This window comes from Platalea leucorodia, assembly GCF_965183815.1.
Source record: "Platalea leucorodia genome assembly, chromosome: 17".
Lineage (NCBI taxonomy): Eukaryota > Metazoa > Chordata > Aves > Pelecaniformes > Threskiornithidae > Platalea > Platalea leucorodia.
The window spans coordinates 1,923,629-1,942,134 of NC_138839.1; the positions used below are offsets into that span (position 1 = coordinate 1,923,629).

An 18,506-nucleotide genomic window follows, 5' to 3' on the forward strand; every position below is an offset into this window, starting at 1 on the left:
GATGTATGCGCATACATTTGCATGCCGATGAGGCCAGGCGAGGAGTGGGTCGCCTTCAAAATGGCGGAGCGGGGCGGGCGAGGTAGCGGCGGTCACGGCAGTTTGGACAAGAGCATCACCCTCCCGCCCGACGAAATCTTCCGCAACCTGGAGAACGCCAAGCGCTTCGCCATAGACATCGGTAACCGGGCGGGAGCGGCGGAGAGGAGGGGGGCCGGCGGGGAGGGGGCGATGGGCGAGGAACGGGCGGCGGCTCTCGCCCGCTGAGGGGACTCGCCGGGGGCGGGCAGGCCGCCGGGGCGCGGGGCACGCCGGGAAGCGCAGTCCCCTGAGGCGCCCGGGCCGGGGCGCGGAGCCGGGGCCGCACTACAGCTCCCGGCAGGCGCCGCGGCCCGGGGGCGGCGCGGGGCACGGCGGGAGCGGGAGTCCCGCCGGCCGGCGGCGGCGAGGCGGAGACGGGGACCGGCACTACAAGCCCCGGCGTGCCGTCCGCCGCCGCTAACGGGCGGCGGAGGGGACCGGGTTAGGGACAGCCCGGGGCTGTCCTTGGCGGGGGAGAGGCCGCCGCCCGGCGAGGGCAGCGGGCCGTCCTGCCCGCAGGGGAGCGGGGCCCGCGCCTCCCCGGCGACCTCGGGCAGAGGGCGGCGCACCGGCTGCCCTAGGCCCGGCCGGGAGCAGCGCCGCGGATCCCCCCGGCCGGCCCCGGCACCTGGCCGCGGCGAGCGGGGCGCTGCGTGCCCTCCTCCCTGCGCCCGAAGCGGGCCTGGACGAAGGGGGAGGGCTGGCGTCCCGCCTGCCCGGCAAAGCAGGGGGGCTGCGGAGGCGGGGGGTTCGGCGGGGGGTGGGGGCCTGTGGCAGGAGCTGGCCGCCCTTGCTTCCGCAGCCGCCCCCAGGGACGCCTCGTGTCCCCCGCATAAGCCTGAGAGCACGGCGTTCCTGCGTGCACAACAGCCTGCACCGAGGGACAGCCGGAGTAACACACATCACGGTGACACCTGGGCACCACGGCTCCCCAGCACGGAGCCGCGCTGGTGCGTTGGGCCGTGCTGGGGCACAGCTGAGCTAAGCCTGCTAACAATAGTTTCACCTGTGCAGGGATTAGTATTCATTCTGCAGGGATCTGCAAAACCAAAAATGCCAGTTCACACAGTTTGCTTCTGTTTTGCAGTTACGAGGTCAGTGGAACTATTCAGTAGGGGAGCCAGGAGAAAAGCGTTCTCCAGCCACAGGACCATGTGGTACCGGTGCCAGCCTCCATTAGTCCTCTGGCTAAGTCTACACCACCCAGAGCAGCGTTATGTGTAGTGGGAAGAATATACACGCCATAATATAGGATCTTGTCATATCACAAGTGCACTTAACTCCTTCAGAAGCTACTTGTTTCATGCCTGTTAAAATAACAGCTGGAGTCGGTCCTTGCTGTGGGTCAGAATAGAATTAGAGTTGTGGGATTAGTTATAAAGCCTAGTTACATGTCTCAGCTGGTGTTCTGAATAGATTTAAGTCTTTAAAAACTGGGAGAGGAAGGGGAGAATATATAAAGCATAGCTTTACATACTATTTATCTGGTGATAAATTAATTGCTGAAGCACCTGTATCACTATTGTACAAACAATATGACATTCCAACACAAAGTTCACAATTCCTCTACTTAGAGGTTTGGAAGGAAGCTTTTCCTCATAGCACAGAGCTACTGGGTTTAGTTTTTTTTAAAAAAAACAAAAGCTAAGAAAAACCTCACCTTTAAGCAATGAGCTAGCAGAACAGAGTTTGGATTTTGTTTACCAGAAACTTTAAAGCATTTGCTAATACCGTGAAATAAGAACTGACGTCAGGAAAGCTTTGCTGCTTTTGTTACTATAAGTGTCTGTCAATGATCACTCTAAATTGACCTCACTTTAATTTTGCTAGAGAAAGCCTCCTGTTTTTCTTCTACAGGTTGCAAAAATTTTCTTGTTTATTTGAGCACTATGGAAGAGATGAGAGTACCATTATAGAGGCAAGACTATAAGCACTAGCAATTAGTTTTCACTTGCCCATGGTGCATTTTTTGATTACACTTGTTTATAAGGCAGCAGAGTGTAGGGCCACTGAATTATGTTATGATCTAACATTGCTAGGTTTTTATTTACTGTTGGGACTTCAATTTTCACCCAATAGTTGGTCATAATTACTTCCTGTCCTGTACACAGCACGTCAGATCTTTGGCAAGAGGCAAGCAATGCGTGCAGACTTAAATTCAGCTACATGTTAGGCCTGTAGCACTGACAGATATGGACCACCTGACTGCCTTGTGCTCCTGTTCCAAGAGCATGGGTGCAGTTAGAAGTGACTTTCTGTACAGGCGGGCGGTTATGGTCTGCAGCCCAGGGTACTTTTTATGCCGAGTTAAAATCAAGGGTTTTTCTTCAACAACCAAAGCAGCTTAGAGGTTTATGAAGCAAACTGATACCTTAATCAGATCCTGATACTCAGGAGTAGTTGAAGAGGCATTTTTCTTTCTGAAGGGGAAAAAAATTAAAAGCCTATTTTAACAAAAAAATAAGGAGGCTTTGACAGCCTCCTACTTTCAGGCTCAAATATCTACTTGATTAAGATACCAGAGGTATCAGAAGCACCAGCAGGTACTCTTTTGTCCTAAGGAAAAACCAGTTAGTGAAGTTACTGAGTCTGACTTCATAAAGGCACTTTTGCAGGTCAGATGCAGAGATAGCACAGATTGGGCAAGTGGTTAAGTTCTGTTTCAAGATGAGAGTTGGAAGTTGTTTTATTGCCTTGATGTAAGCAGACTCAAGGCCTGAAGAGGGTGATGGGGCTGGTCTGCTCAGACTTACATGTTGGTAATGTCACTAACTAGTATGCCTGAGGAACATCATTCTAAGTGTTCTTTACCTCAAAGCCAAGAATAGTCTTGCAAAATAGTTATTCAGCACATAGAGTCATCTTCTAACCAGCTATGAATTTATAGCTTCTCCTTGGAAGCAGGTTAAGCATATTTACTTAAGTGTTCCTCAAGAAACACTTTTTGTTTGTGCATATGGCATGCATTGCTCAGTTGTGGCAAACCTACTTACAAAATCCTCTTATAAGCAACAGATTTGGGGGTTTCTATAAAGAGTTTTCAAACAAGATAAATAACAGTGAGATATATATCTATCTATCTCTATGTGCTAGCCTAGCCAGTTAAGAACTTGCACTTATTTCCACTCATCTTCAGTCTTCCCCGCATCAGTTGGGCATAAGCTCCACTCATGGAGCTTTTCCCATGAGTAGTGCATTTAGAGTTAACCGTGCAAATCAGTTTCCAGACAAGGGTTCTTTGGCTCACTGTGTTATGTGCTTAGTTGAATTATATCTGGCTGTAGCTGAAAAGATCTTAAAAACCAAGAACTCTTAGGTAAAGCATACATAAGCATAAGTGGTATTATTTGCTCTAAGGTGAGGCATTAATCAGAACTTGTCATCTTTTTACTAACAGGTGGTTCATTAACTAAGTTGGCTTATTATTCAACTGTGCAGCACAAAGTGGCAAGAGTGAGATCCTTTGATCATTCTGGAAAGGTAAGAATTGTGTCATTAATCAGTTGTGTGCAGTTGACTGCAGAGTGAAGTACTGGACTGGCTTCTCATAGTAGAATAGAAATTTCATCTGAAACCCATCTAGTAAATTGTTCTATGTAAAACTTTATCTAGAACTTTCTTAGAGATTAAGTATGACCTTCTAATGTCTGTTACTCTGAAGTAAGTTGTCACAACTGAAATGTTTATTTTAAACACACGTTCTAGTATGTGCTGGCAACAGCCATCTCTAAGCATTTTTACCGCAGCTCAGATGAGTGTGTGGCTCCTGTTAATAACCCTTTGCTATATTCCAGAGGAAATTAGCTGTTAGCATGGGTTTGGCAATTACTTTTGCTTTGCAAGCTTAATATAGCTCTAAATCTAAATTCACATATTAACACGTCATACATGTTCTCTTTACCGAAAGACTGATTGCAGGGCTTCAGAGTTGTGTAGCCCATGCACAGGCAAACTCAGTTACGTTCCTTGCCTTTTGGAAGTGCTTGAATTGCCAGTTAGTGTTTGAAATAATTATTTTCTAGACAGATAAGTATGGTACTTTTGTAAAAACCCATACTCCCATGTAAACATAACTTTTCTCATACAGAGATATTTCATGCATGTCTAATGCATGGGAGACTTGATTGTATTCTCAGCTTAAGGAGTATTAAGGTCTGTTGAAACTATATTTTTTGAAAGTAGCTTGGGATGTTATGTTTTTAATAGCGTTAACAAAGTTTCAGGGCAAAGGAAGCACAGATATTGATGTTCAGTAGTTTAGCATAGAACCTTGTTTCTCGGGGAAGGATTTTGAATGATCTATAAGAAATTCTTTTCTCTTTTTAAAGGACATAGAAAATGAACCTTTGTATGAAATATCAGTTCAGGAGGAGATTACAGCTCGACTTCACTTCATTAAATTTGAAAACACTTATATCGAAACCTGCCTGGATTTCATCAAAGACCATCTTGTCAATACAGAAACAAAAGTCATCAAAGCTACAGGTGGTGGTGCCTATAAATTCAAAGATCTTATTGAGAAGAAGCTGGGGTTGAAGTAAGTGGAACTGTTTAAAACTTAGTTACAGGAGTGTATTTCTTCTTTGATGAAATTTTAGTGGGCTAACTTTCCACTTTACCCATCTGCCCTCAAAAGCCATCTACACCACAAGAGTGAAGCAGTAGAACGCGCGTACGCATCTTGGTCAGACCAGGCTGAATTGGCTTGTTAGTGAACATAAGCTGCAAAAAGATAACCGTATCATTGACTGACACAGTAGAGGTGCAGGAGCGGAGCCAACAGACAGGAGCACGGGGTTCAGCAGAAAGACAGCAAAAAGGAAAGCAGGGTATTACCACAGCTTTTTTCTAGAAAGGATCCAACTTGCACCTACTCCATTTTTAAGTTAAATCAGCCTCTATCATGATTACGATAACGGTTTTTACTTTTCACCTCACAACTAGCAGCATTTCAGCGATGGTATCCTGGCTATCAGTAACATGCTGTGGACATGCTCTTGAACTCTACCAGAGTAGAGATCCCAATACACCAAACCTACAGTGGTATATAAAATGAAGTAATATTTGAAATAAAGTAGTAAGTAGTTAGTAAATTCATTACTGACAAGAATTTTAATTGAGAATCTTTGATCAGTTACTGTGATGAGGTGTGTTTAAGCTATCAGTCTTTCTACTTAAAGCCTAAGGATGAAATCCACAAGACAACTTCGTTATTAAAAGCCAAAGTGTTGTTGGCAGATGCTTTTTCTTGGATATATCTAATCTCTGTAGTTGCCTAGGCTCTCAAGTTAGAGTTCCAAAAGCTTCTAACATTTTTCTGTGCACACTCAGAACTGAGTAATTAATATGATCTAGTAACTTACTGCATAGCTAAACTACCTAAACTGCATAGCTAAACTACCTAAACTGCATAGCTAAACTACCTAAACTTCATGCAGAAGCATAGGCTTGCAGGACACTAAAGGACAGTCTCGTGAATTTACAGCCTCATAAATTTACTGCTCAAAATCTTTATCGTAAACACCATATGCTAAAAAGCTGCTGTAAGTATAGATAAAAAAAAAAAATCATTAATTTACACCAATGTAAAACATTACCTGATATTACTGGGGAAAACTTCAAGGTAGCTCCCATGCTGTAATTCTGTGTAGTACATGCTTCAGTTTCTGAGGTACTGTGTTCAATTTCTTTTATACTACTATTTCAAATAACTTTCTTCTTCTGATAGGTAGGATTCTGTTAACTGTTTTCCAAACCAGCCTACATCAGTACCTGATTGGCTGTTACTAAGTATCAATTAATCAAGACAAGGAGGCAATTCCCCCCTTTTCTCATGTGGTGCACCTGGCTTTTGTTTCTTTGGTTTTTATTTGGTAATGACATACTTAGCTGATCCACAGGCCCAGAAAGCAGCACTGTCTCCATCCTGACAAACATAAAGCATTCTGTATTAACTGAGGTGTATATTTCCGCTTTGTTTATGTGTTTTCAACAAGGCTTATGATTTCCTGTCAGAAATTTAGCATATTTCATGTAAGAAATTTACCATAAATCAGTAACAATACATAAGCTATAGATGTCTACAGAAGTCAGTAAGTGTTAGCTGACTTAACTACATCATTCGTCTTGTCTAAATTATCTATCACGTTGCTAGACTCCATACTCAGGATATATACTGTAGTGAATCCTATTATTCTTGTAAGAAGTCTTTTTTTCCTGTGTTTGGTAATCCCAGTAGTAGGCTCCTTGCAGTCATTTTAATCTGTCATAAACGAGTGCCAAAATGTTGAGGGGAACCTTTTTTCCTTGTCTGGGAAGGGACAGGAAGAGCAATAGAAAATTATTCTGTGTTAGGAAATTGTTTTGTAAGGTTAATTTCCGGATAAGTTTCCTGACCTACTTTATCGCACGGGTGCATATATACTTGTGCTAGCACTAGGGCACTAAAGAGGCAGTGTAAACAAGCAAACGGGAGCAGGATTATTTTGAAAGACAGCGTGATTAATGTAAGATTAAAGTTACTGTGTAACTATAGTCTAGCCTCGGACGGTGTGTTCTGGCATGGAAGATGAACATCAGAACATATGCAGATGTAGGTTTCATGTTTTAAGAGATCTGGACTTCTGCCATGTGGTATGGGTTACTATCTCCTGTTTGTAAAGTCTTTGAAAACTACTGTTCTAAAAGCATACTGGCTTATCAATAGGACTGTCAAATTTACGTAAGGATGTTTTTTCTCCCCCTTCCCCTCAGAGTAGATAAAGAAGATGTAATGACCTGCCTAATTAAAGGATGCAACTTCGTGCTAAGGAACATACCCCATGAAGTGTTTGCATACCAGAAAGATTCAGACACAGAATTCCGATTTCAGACGAACCACCCAAATATTTTCCCTTATTTACTGGTGAATATTGGCTCTGGGGTTTCTATAGTGAAGGTGAGTGGTTGCTAAAATGTTTTACTGTAGAATTTGGTAAAGATGATCTGAAACATCTTACTGGTTTAGATTTGTAGTTGTTTCTTCTTAGGTAATAAAAAGTTTAGAAAGAAAATAATGTTTTTTTTATTATTATTATTTCCATTTCTTACGGAGTTATGAATGCTTTTCCATTCACTACCATAGTTTCTTTTTAATCACATTTAATTTGATGTTTAGAGAAGTTGTTATATTAACTGATGAGGACGCAGGCTGTCAGATCAGGGTGGTTTTTAATATTTGTTTGTTTGTTTTGGTACACTGTTGAGGGGACCAAATTTGATGTCTATATTTAGGATTATTGGCCAAGAATTAAATACAGAGATTTCAGAAGCTGCTTGTGGTGTAAGTATGTGGAACATGTACCTCTGGAGAACTTGTCACCTGATATTTACACAATTAAATACTTCTGCCTACACTAATTCCACTGTTCAAAAAAACCCACGTGCTCTCATATCTGACTGTGTGTTTATAGTTATAATAGGACTTTCTAGACAAATCTGCCTTGTTTTATTGACAGGTAGAAACAGAAGACAAATTTGAATGGATCGGAGGGAGCTCAATTGGAGGTGGAACCTTCTGGGGTCTTGGAGCTCTCCTCACAAAAACAAAGGTATCGAAGTGTCACTTCCAAGGGGTGTGGGATTAAATGAGATGCTAAGAGGAAGCTTGAAATGTTGGAATGCCAAACTCTCTGAGTAGGGAGAAATAATTAGTTTAAGTAAAGTTTGTATGGGAAACCAAAAGTCCAACATTAGTGTACTAGAAGATGAAAAAAATTACGTCTGTCTCTTGTGGGGGTTTGCCTTTTATTCAAAAAATTGCTGCCGTTGTGCAGAAACAGAACAGGCGGTTCTGCAATGCTCAGGACAATTCTAATACTCTCCATTAGGTGCTTGTGGTCCTAGGTTGTTAGATAACAAGGCTGAGTCCTTGATTTACGTTCATATTTTTGTTGTTTCTGATGCATAAAAGGAAGCTTTAAATGTAAAAAGATACTGGTAGAATATAGGGACAAAACCAATCAGATGCTCATCAGTGGCAAAATAATAATCCTACTTGGGACTCAAGGAGTTTGTCAGCAAGGACAAATAATGTCTGTAATGCAGAGATCAGCCTCCTCAAAGCGGCCTGTTAGTTTTCTGTACTCTTTGTCCACATGAAATGCCTGCCTAGTTCCTGCAATATTATCTGCAGAAGCAAAGCAGAGAGCACCCAATTACTGCAGAATGTCTGGGAGTCGAGAGGAGGAATTCTGTCTCTCTTTGTTGCACATTACGGTTTCAGGGGTTCGTCACTTAAATCCCAGGTTGGTAATCTGCCAGAAAAAGGCCTGATTTAGTACTGCTCTGCCTAACTCAGCTCTTAAATCATGCTAGTTTTTCCTGTCTCAAAGATCCATGCGGCTTAAATAGGTGTCCCTAAATGTCAGCAGTGTAGAAAAAGCTAGAGTTACATATGCACCAAATAAGAAAATGTCAAAGGGAAGAGCCATACTTGCAATATTTTGTGTGATGCTTTTAAAAAAGAAATCTTAGAACATGACAATGTCTGCTCTTAATTCTCTCATTTTGTAGAAGAAGAAATTAGGGTGAACAGACTTATAAATTAAGTATTGGTATAATGCAGATTGCGTGCAAGTTTAATTTCATGCATTTCTGCAACAGTAAAGGCAGACGTAGTCTTTTGGTTTTTAAACATTTTTTTTCTTATGCCTCAAGAAGACATAATTCTGTTTGCTCTTAGTTGCTGTGTTTCTGACTTCATTCCAAGATAAGAGATGCATGAGGCTTCTGACTATTTTGTATGTATATCCCTCTGTAGTTTTCAGGGGAAATTCAGCAAATTATTTGCAGATAACTGCAGATAACTGAAGAGGACGGTTGTGCTTTTCATCATTAAAGGAACTCCACTTAAGATCAGTCTGTCTGATAAGATATGGACTCTGGACAAATCCTTGTAATTAGAAATAATGTATCTTTTGCTGGCAGGGTTGATTCTAAGACAAGCCAAAACCCCTGGTTTTGGTCAGTAAAGATGCTGCAGAACTCTGGGTTTATGGGCAAGGTTCTCTGGCTGTCCAGCAAAGTTACAGTAACTCTGCTTCTCATCCTCAGAAATTTGATGAATTGCTGCAACTCGCTTCAAAGGGACAGCACACAAATGTAGACATGCTGGTGAAAGATGTGTATGGAGGCGCCTACCAGACCCTGGGGCTAAGTGGAAATCTGATAGCTAGCAGCTTCGGGAAATCTACTACAGCAGATAAAGGTATTGGTATATAAAAGATCTACCCAAGATTTGCTATACAGTTAATACTTTATATTGCCCGTCAGCATGGGTTTGCTGCTTGTGCCAGCTTCCTGTGAACACTTAAATGGATGGAAAAATATTTGCCAGCTGCATCAGCATAAACATCTCTTATCTGTTTGCCTCTGTTATGCGTGCTGGGCTGAGAGGGGCCATGGAGCGCTGCTTGAATTGCTCCAGTTATTTGGAGTTGTTGTTTGAAACTAGTGAGGAGAAGTGGTGCGACCATCTCCTCTGGCCCTTGGGAATCTGATGTTTATAATGCTCTGACAAGTAGAGCTGGAAAATAACCACCAGTCCTTTTCATTGTCTTGCCCACATGAATTTTGCCTGCACAGTATTTTATTGATTAAAAATATTATACAGTACTGTCTTACAAGCAGGCATTCAGATTTTCAGTTTGGGATTGCGTTAAGTCTAGGCAAACGACAAAAATAGCTGTCTAGTTAGCCCAATGTTAATTCATTCCTGTGGGAAATATATGTGGCTTTCTTGGTCCAGAAAAGGACCTATGGCAGTGATTTACTATAATTGACAATTTTATTTGGAGTATTATAATAAAAAGCTTGCAGTGCATCTCAGGTCAAGATGGATGGATGAACCATCATCTGTCATTCCTAGAGAGAAGAAATGGAGTTCTTGCCATTTGCTGTTGGCCTTTCAAGCAGGTTTCTTTCAAGCACTATTTCACAGGAGCTCAGTGTTTTTTTCATGATATCTTCGGTCAAATAAAAGATTTTTGGCACGGGGACACACACACCCCTTTCTTCTACACACACAAAGAGACTGGTCAAACTCCCTATTTTTGTTTCTTTAGCTGTAGGCTATCTGTTAGAAAACTACAGTCTGTTTGAGCATTCTTCAACTGTGTTTAATTTGGTTTACTATTTCTTTCCTTTAAGAATTTTCCAAAGAAGATATGGCAAAAAGTTTACTACATATGATCAGCAATGACATTGGTCAACTTGCCTGCCTCTATGCCAAACTCCATAACTTAGATAAAATATATTTTGGAGGATTCTTTATTCGGGGTCACCCTGTTACTATGCGCACAATAACCTACAGTATCAACTTCTTCTCCAAGGTAATGAAAACAGAGATTTTCCTAATAGCAAAATCACGTGTTTAGTTATCTTTCTAGGTTGTCGGGAGACTTTAATAAATGCATTTGCACACAAAGTAAGTTTAGAGGGCTGCTGTTTAGGTAGGTAAGGCAGGGCTATAAAGATCTGTTGTGGGAGGGGTAAAATCAATGTGAATTGCCTGGGAGTTCTGTCTGGCCTCTCTCTCTCCCTCCCTCCCTCTCTCTCTTTATTATTATTTTTTGATTGACAGTCTGTCTTGTAGCTGCCAAGTAATGAGTTTTCCCTATTTTCTTAGATAGCTACCATTGTTATTCAATTCCTCTTGCTGACTTGCATCATGTCTTTCCACCCCCTAGGCTATGCACTGTGGGATTGTTCTGCTGAGGTAGTTAGCTGTTAGTATCAGTGCGGGGTTTTGTTGGTTGTTGTTTAAAAAAACAAACAAAAGCCAACCAAGCTGTAGTTCTTTGCAGGTTTTGAAGCTGTGGAAAATACTGAAGATTTTTCATTAGAAAAACGGTCAAGTCCAAAAACTCAGTTAATGGTTGTTACAGGTAGATTAGTCCCTGCACTTTTGCAATTTCATAGAATAGATGACACAATTTTTTTTCTCATTAGTGCTTCAGGCAAGAGACTCCTGTGTGCTGCCTTTTCCCCCCTTTATTTCACCATTGCAGTCCCTTTCTGTAGAACTTTGTTGGGTTTGAAGAAAACTATTGCAAAACTACAGCTTTAGATTCTTGTAAGAATAGCTTTATCAGCGATTCAAATGCCAATCTCACCGTGAATAGTAGCTGATTTTTGCTGTAGCTTACCTCAGTGCTAACTGTTCTTATAGTGGCTGCTGCAGACGTAGCTGATTGTCCTTAGGAGAAGGCTGGGTCTCACCCAGCCGTGCCCAGGAAAGCTAAGGGACCCTGCTGCTAGGATGGAGGCTGTTCTTACTCTCCTGAGCTTTTGTGTATTATATTAACAGTCAAATTAACTAATTTGATGGGGGAAATGCTTGCCTATGGATAATATGCAGAGTGTCTGTATGTTGTTGAATGTTAAATAGCAGTGTAATGGAATAAAGATAACGAGCAATGTCTTGAACGCGTTGGATGCACAGCGGCACACGCTTACGTTGATGACCTAGAGATCAGGTGACCTTACATGGAAATGTAAGCCTGTTCAAGCAAGAGGAGTTGAATATTCATGGCATGATGCAGTGGTCTTTTCTAGTGAAGGCACTGGCTTCCCTCTGCTTCTGTGGTTGTGCAGGCTTAGAGTACACACCACTTCTGCATGTATTTTTTCCCCAGCTGTTTAATAATTGTGGAATGATGTATGTAAGCAGTTCCTCCTGAAGCTGTGTTTCAGGAGCACCGTTAAAGTTACTGAATGTGTTAGAATGTAGCACAAATGAATATTACCATCTTCTAGTTGTTTCTATTAAATTTAAGTGTAAAACTAGTGACAAAGAAGTACATATTAGCCATCAGGGACCATCCAATTGCAATGTTTCATATTGTGGCAGGGAGAGGTTCAGGCATTGTTCCTGAGACATGAAGGCTACCTGGGAGCCATTGGGGCATTTTTAAAAGGAGCTGAACAAGACAGTAAGTACAGCACTGCTATGTTCTGTATATGCTGTGTTCTGAAATGTCAGTGTAATGTCCAAGTTTCTCTTAAGAGGCTGCATGTAAGTTGTTGCCTAAATAAATACATTTGGCACTAATAAACACAGATGCTGGGCTTTGGGTTTATATATTCTGGCAGGGACATCTTAATTTCTCACTGGTTTTCCTGCTCACCTTTGAGAAGCCAGCAGGATTTGGCTCTCTTCTGCATTTCTGCAAAGAGCTGTCATAACTCTGAATCAGATTGGGGAAACGTGGTTTCGGAGAACTTTCCCCCTCTTTAAGAGGCCAGCTTCTGAATTCAGTTAACGCACTGAAGAAGACCAGCATCTCAAAACTGTGTTGGTTTGAGAGTGAAAAGCCTCGCAGACATTTATGAAGGACGAGACACTTCTGTCCAGCATTCTTTGGGTCTAGGGTGCTTTGGTTGAATTCTGCCATTTTTCTTTTCTTTTTTTCTTGTTGATGTACTAGCAAGCCAGTCAGCATATTAGTTACAGTGGAACAGATAGTGAGGTTGTTAATGGTACTTAGTTTTAGTAAATATCAAATGTACCTCAGAAAAATGGATGTGGAATTCTGTTCATACCCATTTTATAGATATGGGCAAGGAATCGGCTACTGAGGAATTAAAGATGTTGCTTCTGCGGCATGTACTGTACATCTGAACTCGATTAAACTTTTTCTCAAATAAAAAAAAATTCTAGAAGTAACGTCAGTGTTTATGTGAGACTTACATTGTGCTTTGAGAGTTTCGTAATTATATTTTGTTAATAAAGGTTCTAGATTTAGAAATAAGAAATTATCTCTCTGATCAGTGATAGTGCTTTGGAGGCATGCTGTTTATAGCCCTTAATGACAAGGAAAGGGGGTTAAAGAAAGAATGATTTTAGAACTTTAATTGTCTTATGTCTCATTCAGGTTGAAGCTCTTTAGAGCTCGGTAATTCACTGAGTGGTTGAAACATTTCTTTTGGGGGTTAGAGGGAAAAATTATGTTTGCTTATAAAGACAAGGGAAGATGGTTTCTGTAGCGAAGCAGCTTCTCTGAAGGGATGCTAACTCTAGACTCACTCACGGGAGTATTTTCAGTTTTATTTTTCAGATTATGTGTCTCTCTGTCTTTCTCTTTTCTAGATCCAAATCAGTATAGCTGGGGAGAGAATTATGCTGGGAGTTCTGGTCTTATGAGCACATCACCTGATGTTTACCCTATGCAGAGAACAAGGAGTGGTACAGTATGTGGTTGTCTTTTCTAGAACTAAGTGCCTTCTCTTAGTAATAGTGATTTGAAAATAGATAATTATTCGCAAGCTAGTTGCTGCTTGCCCTGGGACTCCTGCTTACCGAAAGAAGTGACTAATATGGTGTCTTGTGTCATGTGTGATGTTGTCTTGTCTTGTGCCATGGTTTGATGTAATGTCTCCTATAAACAGATTGTGGCTGCTACTTTGTCTTATTCTCCTTCCCCAAAGCTGGGGGGGGAACGTTCATCTCTTACCCTTTCTCCGAAGTAGCTGGCTTTTGCTACAGTTGAAATATTGTGCTTCAGAATTTTGAATCTGATGTTCCACTGTCTTTAAGCAGCGTTTATTTACTTCCTATGAGAAGAGAAATATATAATTGGACAGAAGAGCATGAGCGCAGTCATCTCTTAAATACCCTGACAATACAGTAATTCCGATTTCACAGTGAAACTGGCATACAGTAAGCAATCAGAAAATACGTTAAGGTTCTTAAAATATTCTAATACTGCACCTACTGAAGTGCTTTTGAAAAGGAGCTAGAATAGTGGAGCTCATTGTGTTTTACTGTCTTCTACCGGTTTGCATGTCAGCGTTTTTCATGTCAAGTTTTTTAAATTTCTTCCATCATTGATTCATCTCCTCCAAGTTTTCAGGAATTCGTTTCCTCTACGTGCTGTAGGGTGCGGGGAGGGCGGGGGGGAGCCGGCGTTGCCTTTGGTTAGTTGTTTTCTGTTGGCTGCTAGGCTTTTTTAGGCCTGGAGATGAGGTGCAGAACTCTTACTGAATGGTTTTCCAGACCAAGGCTTCATATAAGTCCACTACGAGCTGCGGATGATGGCTTTTGTGGGTTGTGCCTATCTATAAAAAATATATCTCATTTTAAGCTCTGCCATAACTGAAATTACTGTAGTGAAATTGTGGATTATGAGGATGACCAAAAAAAATCATGATCCTTCTTAATCATAAAATATATGACAGATATTAAAAAGTATTTATGCAGATGTAATGATCCCCTGTTGTTTGTCAACCTGTGAAAAGATTATTGTTTTTCATGCTGGCAGTGGTACAGGAGTCTCAAACCAGCTGTAATGTACCGTCCACAGTTTCTCCGTTTTGAAGTCTTCTATCGCTTGGCACCCACTTTATTCACATAAAGTAAAGTCTCTTTGCAACAAGCATAGTTCTGAAATGTCCACTTTTCAGCAATGAAATGAATACTGAAGCCAGTCTTTCTGTAGCAACCACTTTGGTTTATGTACACGAAGTCTTGTTACATCGTGAGCTTTAATCTTTACTTAGTCTGAACATTTCTAGGCCATGCAGCGTTCGCAAATGCAATGCGATTAGATAGTCGTATAAAATAAAGATAAATGTGCACAGGTTTTTTTAGATGCAAGAAATAAGGCACACTTTATGTACAGAGCTGTGTAACTATACATATTTCACATGAATTTAATCTCTATCCTTAGAAATTTGGTCCCAAGGATTGTTTTCACAAGGTGTAAGGAAGGGTTTTGGAGCCTTGATCGGGATTGTAAAAGGAAGGTGTAAAGCAGCGTAGCAACATTGCTTTACAAATAAGCCTGTGCTCAGCTCTTTGTGCTCCTGTCTTTGAACCTGGTAGCCCAGCAGATTTGACAGAGAAGGAAAATAATAAAACGAGGGCCTATAGTAAGTTTTCAACCTGAAACTTGATAATCTCTATCTATACAGTGGGCATGGATAAATAATCCATGCAGGAGAGTGGATTATTTATGATGGCATATACTCTGATATAGTGGTCAGCAAATCTGTCAGTCTTAACTGTGGATGGACTTCTGTGGCCCTGTACTAATTTAATTTGTTACGAACCAATTTCCGAGTAAGTTCTAATAAGCCTCTCTCATTTTTCACCCAGTTTGACATGCTCGAAATGGACAGGTTGGAGAGACCGCTTGTTAACCTGCCACTGCTGAAAGACCCATCAACCTATATTCCAGACACTGTTGACCTCACAGATGATGCCATGGCCAGAAAATACTGGCTCACCTGCTTTGAGGAGGCACTGGATGGGGTAAATGTCACAAACCAGTCGTATGTATGAATGGTGCAAATATTTAGCAAATAAATCTTCTGTGGACCAACGTGTTTGCCCTACAGAATGTATCTGCTGTGTCAAACCTATTGTGTGTAAGTACGGTTCCTCTTTCCCCTGTTGACAGAGGCGTTTGACTTTGTCCCAGTCTCCTAAGGAAGTGCTTGATACCTTCAAAGGCAGAAGGGTTCTTCTCCTGTGGTGCTGCCTTTTCTTTTTTTTTTTTTTTCTTTGATAAGGTGTTTTCAAAGCATCTTCTCTCTCCAGTGGCACTTACCACCTCTTTATACAGAGAGGCAGGCAGGATGGTTATACAGTCAAAGGCCAAAAAGGGAAAGGCCAAACATACTCACATTGTTCTTACTCTTGGGAGCAGTCCTGCTGCCTTACAGCCGCTTTGGCATTCGAAGAGCGTGAATCAATCAGACATGAGTTATGTTTTCTGCACTGTGACACTGAGTCAGTCAGTGCATGCTAGTACTGAGGAGTTACCTATACTTAGTAAGCAAATCCAAATCAGGAACTTCATGAGTGCGTGTCAAGAGGAGAAGGGCTGGGAAAACACAGGGGCAGCACGCTGACTTGACCTTGCTGTAGCAAAGAAGAGAAGAACACGAGGGGTTGGTGTGGACTGTTAAATTTCTGCCTGTTTTGCCTCGTGTGCCTGTGTTTGTTATTTTTTTTCCTCTCCTATAAGTAGTTAGAACTTGTGTTTAATTTCTGAAAGTACAGTCTTGAAAATAAACTTTAAATTTTGGGGGAAGAAAGGAGGTATTTAAAATTAATCTTTGGTGGTTGGAGTAAAGGAAAGCTGGAAGGTACTGTGTGGGAGGGACTGGATAGTGTGCAGGCACCGAACAGAACAGCAGATGGAGGGGTTATTTTTCAGAGTGAACTTCAGATCCGTTACGTGGAGGAAGAATTCATTTGGTAACTTCAGTCTGGCCTCATTTCTCTACCAGGTGGCAAAGCGTGCTGCAGCCAGTCAGCCAGACTCTGTTGATGCACCGGAGAGAGCGGAAAAGTTCCGACAGAAATACTGGAATAAGCTCCAGACGCTCAGGCAGCAGCCTTTGTAAGTGTCTTTGTTTTCCCTTTTTCATCATTGCTGCCTCTGTTCAGCAGAGCGATTTAAAAGCTAACTAAACACTACATGAAAGCTAACTAGGTTATGAAGCAGAGCAAACTGAAAGCTAACTAGGCTGAAGGCTATAGCAAGTTGATGTGCCAAATGTCAGGTCCTCTGCACAGAACTTTTGGATCTCGTATATTGGGATTTAATGGAAAAGGTTTTCTTGGCAGAAAATTCATGATTAAAAATTGTTACATGGTTATTAAAAATGGTAGCATGTTAATTCAAGTACCTGGCTTTGCTCTGAACGTTTTCCCTCTCTATTTAAATAAACTGTATAGTAGATTTACCACTTGGAGACGGTGTTTAGCACATATGGCATGTAAAGGCTTTTAACTTAAGTGGTTGTGTGACGTGCTGACTTACGGAGGACACAGAGGAGAAAACTTTTTTCTGTCTGAAGTACTTGATCTTGTAGTGGACTTGGCAGTGCTGGGTTAACAGTTGGACTTGATGATCTTAAAGGTCTTTTCCAACCTAAACAATTCTATGATTCTCTCTCTTTTTTTTTCCCCCCCCTTCTCCCCTTTTAAAGTGCATATGGTACCTTAACAGTTAGAAGTCTTTTGGATACAAGGGAACACTGTTTAAACGAGTTCAATTTTCCGGATCCCTATTCAAAGGTAAGTTGTTCTTGCTTTCCAGGGTGGACAACATGTAAGTTCAAGACACTTTTTTCCATACTTTGAAACTTGGTATAAGTAACGGCGTGCAGGGGAGAGGTTAGTAACTGGCTACCTTGCAGCAGTTTTAACCGGTTGGTGGTTGTCACTGGGGAGAAACAGCGATGGGTAATGGGATATAAAGCCTTTGACCTCTAACGTGCTCATGGTGAGGGTAATGCTAACCAAAAATATTACCAGCTTAACTTGTCTGATACACCCGAGAAGCGAACTGATGGTGTCAGTCCTGCTCCTGGGGAGTGCGCGGTGTCTGTCACCAGATACCGTGGTGACCCGCTCCTTCAGCGAGGAGCCGTCTCCTTCAGCTTAGAGCTGAGGGAGCTGCACGGAGAAGCCTGCGTTTGCGATTATGGCGTACCTCGCCAGCGACCTGAGAATTTCAGTTTTGAGGACAGTCGGTTTATTTCCCTTTGTACTGAGGCTGCTACCGCAGTCTGGCAGACTTCAGGAATTTTTCTTTTTTTCTCCTCATAATTCTCGTCATGGTGTGGAAATAATTTTCAGATGTAAAGCTGTGCGTAGCTATGTAAGTACTGTCCAATGAATGTCAGTTGCAGACAGTTGTAAAAGACGCTTGGCATTGTTACCTTGCAGAGCAGCTAACGACCTCAGCAGCTCCATGCAAAGTCACCAATGCTGTGAACTCATATCTCTGTGTTCCTTTAGCTGCCTTCAAGTGTGCGTGCTTTGCTTTCCTCACCACCACCCCCTCCCCGAAGGAAAGAAAAGAAGGGGGGTGTTCACAAACAGATAGTCATCCTCCCCCCTCATCACCACCAAAAAAGGCCTGAAAAAAAAAAAAACCTTCACACATTGCCGTACTTGCTGAGGCCATCTGTCCTTAGACCAAACCGCGCTGCTTTCCTACGGATTGCCTCTGGATTGATTTACTGCACAACCTCTAACTCTTAAAAATATATGGTGCCATTGTGCAGCTGCTTACTCTTTGTGTTTTATTTTGTAACATAATATGGTTGGGGGAGAGGACATGGGAAGTCGGTATTTCTCAAAAATAACTTTCTGTAGGGCTGATCCTCACCACTTGTCTGTCCGGGGATATAAATAACAACAGTGCCAGTGTCTGGTTTGCGGCTTTTTCCTGACCCTTGATATATTTCTACAAAATACGTAGGAAGTTCTCCCTAGCTGTAGTGTGAGATGTTACATTCACTCTAAGAAAGAGGTAAAAAAATAAGTGAGGTGGCTTTTACTTATGTTTGCTTTTTGGTAATTCAGACAAGCTATTGCCAAGAAAAGATCTTGGTGTAAAGATGGAAGCCAGTATCACTTTTAAATT

General features: G+C 41.8%; 1 protein-coding gene across 8 annotated transcripts in view; it reads left to right on the forward strand.

Annotated features, from left to right (window-relative positions):
• Positions 1-18,506, forward strand: part of PANK4 (pantothenate kinase 4 (inactive)) — a 27,174-nt gene continuing 8,668 nt past the window's right edge. For 3 of the 8 annotated variants that reach the window (XM_082329171.1, XM_082329175.1, XM_082329176.1), the window contains exons 1-12: positions 2-181; positions 3,479-3,561; positions 4,410-4,618; positions 6,835-7,018; positions 7,578-7,670; positions 9,175-9,328; positions 10,270-10,451; positions 11,972-12,053; positions 13,211-13,311; positions 15,218-15,373; positions 16,357-16,469; positions 17,062-17,149. In XM_082329171.1, coding sequence (XP_082185297.1) covers positions 22-181; positions 3,479-3,561; positions 4,410-4,618; positions 6,835-7,018; positions 7,578-7,670; positions 9,175-9,328; positions 10,270-10,451; positions 11,972-12,053; positions 13,211-13,311; positions 15,218-15,373; positions 16,357-16,469; positions 17,062-17,149 — 1,605 coding nt within the window. In that variant the 5' untranslated portion in view covers positions 2-21. Of the gene's footprint in view, positions 182-3,478; positions 3,562-4,409; positions 4,619-5,666; positions 5,753-6,561; positions 6,715-6,834; positions 7,019-7,577; positions 7,671-9,174; positions 9,329-10,269; positions 10,452-11,971; positions 12,054-13,210; positions 13,312-15,217; positions 15,374-16,356; positions 16,470-17,061; positions 17,150-18,506 lie in introns of those variants that run through there. The other 5 variants (XM_082329170.1, XM_082329169.1, XM_082329172.1 and 2 more) reach the window with 4 other exon arrangements.